The sequence below is a fragment of the Haematobia irritans genome, chromosome 1 (assembly GCF_050003625.1).
Source record: "Haematobia irritans isolate KBUSLIRL chromosome 1, ASM5000362v1, whole genome shotgun sequence".
NCBI classification, from domain to species: Eukaryota; Metazoa; Arthropoda; class Insecta; order Diptera; family Muscidae; genus Haematobia; species Haematobia irritans.
This window is the reverse complement of record NC_134397.1, coordinates 25,458,916-25,471,302: the sequence shown is the minus strand read 5'-3', so window position 1 is coordinate 25,471,302 and position 12,387 is coordinate 25,458,916. Positions and strand designations below refer to the sequence as shown.

At 28.8% G+C, this 12,387-nt stretch overlaps 1 protein-coding gene across 1 annotated transcript in view; it reads left to right on the top strand.

Moving 5' to 3' along the window:
• Positions 1-12,003, top strand: part of TkR86C (Tachykinin-like receptor at 86C) — a 101,170-nt gene extending 89,167 nt beyond the window's left edge. The window contains exons 5-8 of the mRNA XM_075309349.1: positions 4,026-4,106; positions 4,405-4,752; positions 4,827-4,957; positions 11,283-12,003. Coding sequence (XP_075165464.1) covers positions 4,026-4,106; positions 4,405-4,752; positions 4,827-4,957; positions 11,283-11,542 — 820 coding nt within the window. The 3' untranslated portion in view covers positions 11,543-12,003. The remainder of the gene's footprint in view (positions 1-4,025; positions 4,107-4,404; positions 4,753-4,826; positions 4,958-11,282) is intronic.
• The last annotated feature ends 384 nt before the right edge of the window (positions 12,004-12,387 follow it).

Here is a 12,387-nt window from a genome sequence, read left to right as displayed (position 1 = left end):
CAAAATTTGCTATAGAAATAAACTATTGACAAAATTTTCTATTGAAATAAAATGTTAAGTATAAATCAAAAGAATACATACTGTGCACACCAGAATACATGTAAATTCCATGAAAAGAGTTTTGACGAAGTCAACCGAAATAACCAAAAAAAAAAACATCAATCTAATGCCTTTTAATCGACCTATAGCCAAAACTATGAAAAATATTGCTTAAAATTAAATAAAAAAGTCAACAATAATCAACCAGAAAAAGAAATAAAATGTTGACAAAATTTTCTATTGAAGTAAATGTTGACAACATTTTTTATAGACATCAAATTTTGACATTTTCTATAGAAATAAAATTTCTATTCTATAGAAATAAAATTTTGCCAAAATTTTCTTAGAAATAAAATTGTCTATAGAAATAAAATTTTGACAAAAAATTTCTATAGAGATAAAATTTTTCAAAAATTTTCTATAAAAATGAAATTTTGACAAAATTTTCTATAGAAATAAAATTTTGACAAAATTTTCTATAGGAATAAAATTTTGACAAAATTTTTATAGAAATAAAATTATGCAAAAATTTTCTATAGAAATTCAATTTTCACAAAGAAAAAAATTTTGTTTTTGTTGGTTGTACTTCAATCATATTTGTTGTTTTGATATCAGCTTTAGTAGCTTTAGAGTAGCTTAACCAACAGAGGAAAAGAATGTTGCTCTATAGACTGCAAGATGGTTGGATGGACGCACGTTTCGGAATTACCACATTCCTCATCAGCATCCTCTACTTGCAGGAAAACTATCAACCAATTATCAGAATAAATTCGGGTAGTTCACCAAACCCAAAGTGAACCACATTCGAACCTTTCGAAAAAAAGTTTGTGATCGTTGGTCTCTGCCTAAATAAATATTGTACAAACATGTCTCTTTTCCTTTGCCACTGTCAAATCATCGATTTTATTTCTTTTTTCTATAGAAATAAAATTTCGACACAATTTTTTATAGAAATGAAATTTTGCAAAAATTTTCTGTAGAAATAAAATTTTGCAAAAATGTTCTATTCTATAGAAATAAAATTTTGCAAAAATTTTTATAGAAATAAAATTTTTACAAAATTTTCTATTTAAATAACATTTTACAAAAAAATTCCATAAAAATACAATTTTGCAAAAATATTCTATAGAAATTAAATTTTGACAAAATTTTTATAGAAATAAAATTTTAACAAAATTTTCTATAGAAATAAAATTTTGACAAAATTTTCTATAGAAATAAAATTTTGACAAAATTTTCTATAGAAATAAAATTTTGACAAAATTTTCTATAGAAATAAAATTTTGACAAAACGTTCTATAAAAATAAAATGTTGACAAAATTTTCTATACAAATAAAATTTTACAAAAATTTTCCATCAAAATAAAATTTTGACAAAATTTTTATAGAAATAAAATTTTGACAAAATTTTTATAGAAATAAAATTGTGCAAAAATGTTCTATAGAAATTCAATTTTCACAAAATTTTCTGTTGAAATAAAAATTTGCTAAAATTTTTATAGAAATAAAATTTTGAGAAAATGTTCCATAAAAATAAAATTTTGACATAATCTTCTTTGTATTGCTAAATATTCCTCTTGAACTAAAAGGTACTTCACAAATTTTCTATAGAAATAAAATTTTGCTATTATTTTCCATGGAAATAAAATTTTGCAAAAATTTTTTATAGAAATAAAATTTTGTATAGAAATAAATTTTTGACAAAATTTTCTATAGAAATAAAATTTTGACAAAATTTTCTATAGAAATAAAAATTTGCAAAATTTTTCTATAGAAATAAAACATTGACAAAATTTTCCATAGAAATAAAAATTTGACAAAATTTTCCACAGAAATTAAAATTTGACAAAATTTTTATGTGGGGGCTATACCTACATTACAATACCAATAACATCCAGCTTACATCCATTCCAACCATCTGTGCCAAGTTTCAAGCCGATAGCTACTTTCGTTCGGGGAATAACATAATTTCACCATACAGTCGAATTGACATGGCTATATAATTTTCTATAGAAATAAAATTTTGACAAAATTTTCTATAGAAATTAAATATTGGCAAAATTTTCCATAGAAATAACATTTTGCAAAAATTTTCTATAGAAATAAAATTTTGCAAAAGTTTTCTATAGAAATAAAATTTTAACAAAATTTTCTATAAAAATAAAATTTTTACAAAATTTTCTATAGAAATAAAATTTTAACAAAATTTTGTATAGAAATAAAATTTAGACAAAACTTTCTATAGAAATAAAATTTAGACAAAATTTTCTATAGAAATGAAATTTGCAAAAATTTTCTATAGAAATAAAATTTTGCAAAAGATTTCTATACAAATAAAATATTGACAAAATTTTCTATAGAAATAAAATTTTGCAAAAATTTTCTATAGAAAAAAATGTTGACAAAATTTTCCATAGAAATAAACATTTGACAAAATTTTCCATAGAAATAAGCATTTGAAATTTCTATAGAAATTAAAATTTGACAAAATTTTTATATAGGGGCTATACCTAAATTACAATACCAATAACATCCAACATATATCTATTCCAACCATCTGTGCCAAGTTTCAAGCCGATGACTACTTTCGTTCGGGTAATAACATTATTTCGCCACACAGACGAACTGACATGACTATATCTGCACAGAATTTAACCACGACCAAGAATATATAGAATTAATTGATCCTGGAACCAATCAGAATACATGTCTCTGTCTAAAATGTCAAAAAATAGCAGATTAAGACATCCATCTACCTTTTCCGAAAACTACTTGGGGTATCTCCACATCAATGATAAAATTTCAAAAATCTCTTTTGTCTTCATTTCATGAAAATGTCTTCATAAAATTAACAATTTAAGCGAGTAACCCAGTTTAAGTACTATAGAAATTTTTCTTTGCATACTTCTAGGCGTATGCATACTTGTTTGCTTGGACTAGAGGTGTGCACGTGAGTAATAGTTTACTCACGCTCACGCACACTCACGACTGAAAAATCACACTCACACACGATATTTTTTGGTAGGACTCACGCTCACGCACACTCACGAAAAGAAAATTTGCACGAAAACGTCGTGACTCAAGAAAAATACCGTGTCTCACGAAAAATATCGTGACTCACGAATAATTTTATGATTAATTTACTTAACCGAAGTATCTGAAAACATGAGCATTATTAAAGTCGAGAGTGTTATTAAACCATCCTAGGTGTCACTAAAATTGTAATTGCATTTAACTCTTAAGCGTTTTATGTTGGTGAGCAGGAATATTTTCGTAAGTGTAATTCGTTACTCACGCACACTTACGAAGATATTATTTTCGTGACTCACGCACGACATTTTGGTTTGTTAATCACGCTCACGCACACTCACGCTGTTGTCATGCGCGTGACTCACGACTCACGAATCGCGAAAATTTTCGTGAGTCACGACAATTTCGTGTCACGTGCACACCTCTAACTTGGAGGGAAAATAAACTAGTAACCACAAATTTAGTATTGCGATTACGGGATTAAAATTTACAAAAAAATAAATAAAAAGTATCACAAATGTATTAGAACAGCCATTATCAAGGCTGGTATATGATAAAGTAAAATCAGCTCTGCCCTACCTCCCTCAGGCATTCCTTCCTTAATATTTTTGCAATTTTAATTCTAACAAAATATTCTTAAAAGGTATTTTTGTCATTGAATATTTCTAAGACTTGGATGTAGACTTAGTTTCCATACAAAATCTCTATTAAATTTTCATATGCTCGACTAGGCTTTTCAAATACCAGCAGGAAATCTCATCACATATTCGCATTGAATCAGCCTAAATGTACACACTCATGTTGTGACAACATTTGCATAACATAATGACATAAAGATTTCATTCAGCCACATTCTCATCCTTTTAAAATTATGATGACAAAGACAAAGGAATGAATAAACAAACTAACATTGATTAAATATCTTCACAATCTGGTGCCTTCTCTTCACACAACAGGTATTACAATGGCAAACAACGGACCGTTTGTTACATGCTGTGGCCGGATGGACGATATCCCACATCGATTTTGGATTATGCGTAAGTATCGAGACACCCAAGGCATTCTGTAAATTCACACAAGATAGCATTACGTTACGTGCCCATACATCATAATCAGTAAGCAAATATCAATGATACACAAAGGATATATACCTTGGAGATCCTTTAGTAAGTAAAACTGATTAGGATGGGGGGCGGCTGGAACACGAGTTCCATAATCATTATTTGTAAATATTTGGCAAATTTTACAAAGGATCTTCTTCCTATACCGTAATAGCTACAAATCTGACACTGCCACATGTTACCCGTCTAATCTATTATCTTTCATCTGGAATAGTTACAACATCATCATTTTGGTTATTACCTATGGCATACCAATGGTGGTCATGTTAATCTGTTACACTCTGATGGGTCGTGTATTATGGGGTAGCCGTTCTATAGGTGAGACAACGGAACGCCAAATGGAATCGATGAAATCCAAAAGGAAAGTGGTACGAATGTTCATAGCCATCGTTTCGATATTTGCCATTTGTTGGCTGCCCTATCATCTGTTCTTCATCTATGCCTACCACAACAACCAAGTGACATCGGCCAAATATGTACAGCATATGTATTTGGCATTTTATTGGTTGGCCATGTCCAATGCTATGGTGAATCCAATCATATACTATTGGATGAATAAGAGGTGAGTAGCAATTGTATGCAAATTGGATGAGAACTAATAAAATATTTTTCTCCCCTGCGTTTCAAATTTCACAGGTTTCGATTGTATTTCCAGAAGGCTATATGCTGTTTCTGCTTTAATGCTGGTGCCATACAAATAAACTCACCGAGGAGTCGCATGACAATGACTAAAAACAACTCACTTCAAAATAGCTCCAGAAGGAAAGGTAAGTTGAAGACAAATATATATAAAATAGAGGCCACGTTTGGCGGGTCAAAATCTATGTCTAAATGTTAAAGGATTAGAATCCGAAAATCAGTTTATACTGAATCTAAAACGAAATATGTATGTTGTTCTGATTATCGCTTCGTTGGCGAGTCATTGCATCAATACACACCCAGAGAAGGAATATGATCACCTCAAACATATTTTAAGAGCAAAATGTTATTTTTGGGAGGTGACCATGTAAAATGGTTTTCGCAACCATGTTATTTTCTCGGAAATCATGTATCTGATTTGGCAAGCAGGTTATATTTGACGAGAAAATAACATTTTATTGACAAACATGTTACATGGTCACCATACAATAATAACATTTTGCTCTTAAAATATGTTTGAGGTGATCATATTCCTTCTCTGCGTGCAGATACGTATATAAGACTATATGGAGTGGCTGATATGTATTGCAACTAACTTCCCGCTCATCTGACAGATGATAGACAAATTCAAGAGCAAAGACAAAATCAGATGGATTTTGCAAAAACATTTTCTATAGAAATAAAATATTGACAAAATTTTTAAACTAAAAAGTACTCCATAAATTTTCTTGAGAAAATTTTCTATGAACAAAAAATTGCAAAAAGTTGCTATAGACATAACATTTTGTTAAATTTTTCTATAGAAATACAGTTTTGCAAAAATTATCTATAGAAATAAAATTTGAACAAAATTGTCTACAGAAATAAAATGTTGAAAAATTTTTCTATAGAAATAAAATTTTGAGAAAATTTTCTATAGAAATAAAATTTTGAGCAAATTTTCTATAAAAATTAAATCTTGAGAAAATTTCTTTTGGTATAAAAAAATTGCAGAAAATTTCTATAGAAATAAAATTTTGTTAAATTTTTCAATAGAAATACAGATTGACAAAAATTTTGCACAAATTTCTAAAAAAATTAAATTTTGCTAACATTTTCTTTAGAAATAAAATTTTGTAATAGAAAAAAATTTTCACAAAATTTTCTATAAAAGTAAAATTTTCACAAAATTTTCTATAAAAGTAAAATTTTGACAAAATTTTCTATAGAAAAGAAAATTTTGCCAAAATTTTCTATAGATATAAAATGTTGACATAATTTTCTATAAAAAAAATTGACAAAATTTTCTATAGAAATAAAATTTTGACAAAATGTTCTATGAAAAAAAAAATTCAAAAAGTTTCTATAGAAATAAAATTGTGTTAAATTTTTCTATAGAAATACAATTTTGCAAAAATTATCTATAAAAACAAAATTTTGACAAAATTGCCTACAGAAATAAAATATTGAAAAATTTTTTCTATAGAAATAAAATGTTAAAAAATTTTTCTATAGAAATAAAATTTTGAGCAAATTTTCTATAAAAATAAAATCTTGAGAAAATTTCTTTTGGTATAAAAAATTTGCAGAAAATTTCTATAGAAATAAAATTTTGTTAAATTTTTCTATAGGAATACAATTTGGCAAAAATTTTCTATAGAAATAAAATTTTGCAAAAATTTCTATAAAAATGATTTTTTTTCTTTAGAAATAAAATTTTGTAACAAACATTCTACTGAAATAAAATTTTCACAAAATTTTCTATAAAAGTAAAATTTTGCCAAAATTTTCTATAGAAATAAAATTTTGTAAATACTAAATTACTATAAAAATAAAATGTTGACATAATTTTCTATAAAAGAAATTGACAAAATTTTCTATAGAAATAAAATTTTCACAAAATTTTCTATAGAAACGAAAATTCTGACACAATTTTCCATAGAAACAAAAATTTTGAAAAATTTGCTTTAGAAAAAATTATTTTCTCCAAAAAATAAATTTTTGAAAAAATATTCTACTGAAATAAAATTTAAAAAAATCTATAAAAAAAATGTTGACAAAATTTTTAATAGAAATAAAATTTTGACAAAATGAAAAAAAAGGAAAAAGAGTTTTGAAAACTTTGCTGTAAAAAAGATTATTTTATATAAAAATTGTATATGTTGACAATTTTTTCTATAAAAATAAAATTTTGATAAAATCGTCTATGTATTGCAAAATATTCCTCTTCAACTAAGAAGTTCTTCACAAATTTTCTATTGAAATAAAATTTTGAGAAAATTTTCTATAGAAAAAAAAGAAAGAAAAAAAATTTATAGAAAAGAATAAGAAAAAGAAAGAAAAAAAATTTATAGAAAAACAAGTAAGGAAATTCTAAAGTCGGGCGGGGCCGACTATATTATACCCTGCACCACTTTGTAGATCTAAATTTTCCATACCATATCACATCCGTCAAATGTGCTGGGTGCTATATATAAAGGTTTGTCCCAAATACATACATTTAAATATCACTCGATTTGGACAGAATTTGATAGACTTTTACAAAATCTATAGACTCAAAATTTAAGTTGGCTAATGCACTAGGGTGGAACACAATTTTAGTAAAAACAAGTATATACGGCCGTTAGTTCGGCCAGGCCGAATCTTATGTACCCTCCACCATGGATTGCGTAGGAACTTCTACTAAAGGCTGTCATCCACAATCGAATTACTTGGGTTGCGATAACACTTGCCGATGGCAAGGTATCGTAAAACTTTTTAACACTGTCTTCTAAATTGTAAGTTAGTCCATAAGGGGTATATATTAAACAAAAAAAAGGCCGATTAAATACGTATATAATTCAGTTTGACAAAATTTTCTATAGAAATAAAATTTTGACAAAATTTTCTATAGAAATAAAAGCTTGACAAAATTTTCTATAGAAATACAATGTTGACAAAATTTTCTATGGAAGTAAAATGTTGACAAAATTTTCTATAGCAATAAAATTTTGACAAAATTTTCTATAGAAATAAAATGTTGACAAAATTTTCTATAGAAATAAAATGTTGACAAAATGTTCTATAGAAATAAAATGTTGACAAAATTGTCTATAGAACTAAAATGTTGACAAAATTTTCTACAGAAATAAATTTTTTACAAAATTTTCTATAGAAATAAAATTTTGACAAAATTTTCTATGGAAATAAAATGTTGACAAACATTGCTATAGAAATAAACTTTTTACAAAACTTTCTATAGAAATGAAATTTTGACAAAACTTTCTATAGTAATAAAATTTGACAATTTTTACATGGCTGTTAGAGGCCATATACTAACGAAATGTACCAAATTTCAACCGCATCGGATGACTTTTGCTCCTCCAAGAGGCTCCGGAGGTCAAATCTGGGGATCGGTTTATATGGGAGCTATATATAATTATGGACCGATATGGACCAATTTTTGCATGGTTGTTAGAGACCATATACTAACACCACGTACTAAATTTCAATTGGATCGGATGAATTTTGCTCATCCAAGAGGCTCCAGAGTTCAAATCTGGGGATCGGTTTATATGGGAGCTATATATAATTATGGACCGATATGGACCAATTTTTGCATGCTTGTTAGAGACCGTATACTAACATCATGTACCCAATTTCAAACGGATCGGATGAATTTTGCCCCTCCAAGAGGCTCCGGAGGTCAAATCTGGGGATCGGTTTATATGGGAGCTATATCTAATTATGGACCGATATGGACCAGTTTTTGCATGGTTGTTAGAGACCATATACTTATACCACGTACCAAATTTCAATCGGGTAGGATGAAGTTTGCTCCTCCAAGAGGCTCCGGAGGTCAAATCTGGGGATCGGTTTATATGGGAGCTATATATATTTATGGACCGATATGGACCAATTTTTGCATGGTTGTTAGAGACCGTATACTAACATCAGGTACCAAATTTCAACCGGATCGGATGAATTTTGCCCCTCCAAGAGGCTCCGGAGGTCAAATCTGGGGATCGGTTTATATGGGGGCTATATATAATTATGGACCGATATGGACCAATTTTTGCATGGTTGTTAGAGACCGTATACTTAGACCACGTACCAAATTTCAACCGGATCGGATGAAGTTTGCTGCTCCGGAAGGCTCCGCAAGCCAAATTTGGGGATCGGTTTATATGGGGGCTATACGTAAACGTGGCCCATTTTCAATACCATCCGACCTACATCAATAACAACTACTTGTGCCAAGTTTCAAGTTGATAGCTATTTTCGTTCGGAAGTTAGCGTGATTTCCACAGACGGACGGACAGCCGGACAGACGGACAGACGGACAGACGGACGGACGGACGGACATGCTTAGATCGACTCAGAATTTCACCACGACCCAGAATATATATACCTTATGGGGTCTTAGAGCAATATTTCGATGTGTTACAAACGGAATGACAAAGTTAATATACCCCCATCCTATGGTGGAGGGTATAAAAATATGGGAAACATTTAAATCTGAAGCAATTTTAAGGAAACTTCGCAAAAGTTTATTTATGATTTATCGCTGGCTATATATGTATTAGAAGTTTAGGAGAATTAGAGTCATTTTTACAACTTTTCGACTAAGCAGTGGCGATTTAACAAGGAAAATGTTGGTATTTTGACCATTTTTGTCGAAATCAGAAAAAATTATATATGGAAGCTATATCTAAATCTGAACCGATTTCAATCAAATTTGGCACACATTACTATATTACTAATTGTACTCCTAATGCAAAATTTCAACCAAATTGGGCCAAAACTCTGGCTTCTGGGGCAATATAAGTCCATATCGGGCGAAAATATATATGGAAGCTATGTCTAAATCTGAACCGATTTCAATAAAATTTGGCACACATGACTATACTACCAATTGTCCTCCTTGTGCAAAATTTCAAGCTAATAGGGATAAAACACTGGCTACTGGGTCCATATAAGTGCATATCGGGCGAAAGATATATATGGGAGCTATATCTAAATCTGAATCTATTTCAACCAAATTTAGCACGCATAGCTACAATGCTAAATCTACTCCCTGTGCAAAGTTCCAACCAAATTGGGCCAAAACTTTGGCTTTTAGGACCATATTAGTCTATATCGGGCGAAAGATATATATGGGAGCTATATCTAAATCTGAACCGATTTCAATCAAATTTTGCACACTTGACTATATGACTAAGTGTTATGTTTGTACAAAATTTCAAGCAAATCGGTATAAAACTCTGGCTGCTGGGTCCATATTAGTGAATATCGGTCGAAAGATATATATGGGAGCAATATCTAAATCTGAACCGATTTCTTCCAAAATCAATAGGGTTCTATTCTGACCCAAATTAGGAACATGTGCCAAATTTGAAGGCGATTGGACTTAAATTGCGACCTAGACTTTAATCACAAAAATGTGTTCACAGAAAGACGGACGGACGGACAGACGGACATGGTTATATCGACTCAGGGACCCACCCTGAGCATTATTGCCAAAGACACCATGTGTCTATCTCGTCTCCTTCTGGGTGTTACAAACATATGCACTAACTTATAATACCCTGTTCCACAGTGTGGCGAAGAGTATAACAAGTATATACGGCCAGCTTCTCTAAGTGGTTTCACTGCAATGTGGAATGCCGTTCGGACTCGGCTATAAAAAGGAGGTCCCTTGTCATTGAGCTTAACATGGAATCGGGCAGCACTCAGTGATAAGAGAGAAGTTCACCAATGTGGTATCACAATGAATAGTCTAAGTGAGCCTGAAACATCGGGCTGTCCCCTAACCTAACCTAACCTAACATTGTGTATGCAAGGCGGGCATGCTAACCATTGCACCATGATGGCTTCCTTAATAAAATGTTGACAAATGTTTCTATAGAAATAAAAATTTGCAAAAATTTTCAATGGAAATAAAATTTTGACAAAATTTTCTATTGAAATAAAATTGTATCATAATTTTCTATAGAAATAAAATTTTATTAAAATTTTCTGTAGAAATAAAATGTTGAGAAATTTTTCTATAGAAATAAAAATTTGAGCAAATTTTTAATAGAAATAAAATTTAGAGAAAATTTTCTATAGAATTAAAAATTTCCAAAAAAAATTCTATTGAAATACAATTTTGACAAACTTTTCTATTGAAAAAAATATTGACGAAATTTTCCACTGAAATAAAATGTTGACAAAATTTTCTATTGAAATAAAATTTTGACAAAATTTTCTATTGAAAAAAATATTGAAAAAGTTTTCTGTACACAAGAAATTTTTGAAAAAAATGCTGCAGAAAAGGTTACCATAAAATGATATAGTTTTACTGTTTTTTTTTTAGATTGTGTAGAATTATTGATTGATTAATATAAGATAGATATTATCCTCAAATACACTATCTTATAAGAATCTAGAATTACAGTTACAATGTATACATCTAACTTGGTATTGTTGTTTTTCTTTTTCTATTACTTTCAGTTGAAACCAAACCGTATTGGAAACGCAGTACAATTGAGACACAAATTCAAATACCAAATTCATCACTGCAGGAAAAATATGGGGCAAATAGTATGGTCAATACATGTCATATATTGCAGCACAACAACAGTATTGAGACTACGGTAAAGACTCCCGGAGGGTCACCCATTTGTATATCAGTGCACAATGGACTGGAAAGAAAGAAATTACAGATAAAATATATATCATGTGATGAAGACAATAATCCCATAGAGTCATAAATTTCTGTTATAGTTTTATTAGAGATTAAAAACAAAACATTAAAACTTATTCCTTAAGTATAACGACTTGCTGATTCCATTTATGTTTTCGTTCACCTTAGACAAACAATTGATATTGTAATAAAATTACATCGAATATTTTCTACATGAAAAGAATTATGGAAACAAACATTTTTTGTTGTTATTTTTTAAGAAATTAAATCAGGAAGATATGGAACATGATGAAGTTGTAAAAACAGATTTCCTGAGGAACTGAATATTTTAAGAATTTTAAATGGGACTTCTACATAGAGATTTTAAACTAAAGTTTTAAAATAGTAACTATAGGTATATGTAGAGATGAAATAAGAAAACAAACGATATTCTTTGTAAAAGACAATTTAAATAAATAACAGTAATTTAAGCTTTAATTCCATACAGAGATACATATATTATAAGCTATTTAAATTTTAAATAGCTCTTTTGAGTGTTAATTAATTTTATTGTAATGTGGTTATAAAACCAATCAGTCAGGGAATGTTTGCAGCATGTGTTTGTGTGTTTATGTACACTAATGTATTGTTTGTACTCATATGTATATAAATAATAAAATAAATTATATTTACATTTCCATATAAAGGTATTCATAAAATATTGTACAATATATTGAACAATTACAAGAGAAATAAAAAAATGCTGATGTACTTTGTTTATAATTATATGAGTCTATTTAAAATACTATATATAATATTTATATAATAAATAGTAATTAGTTAATTGAAAATGTATTTATTTATTGTTTTGCGTTCATCCTATTACTTTAACTAATTTATTATTTCGTTTGTAAATAAATTCAATTTCGATTG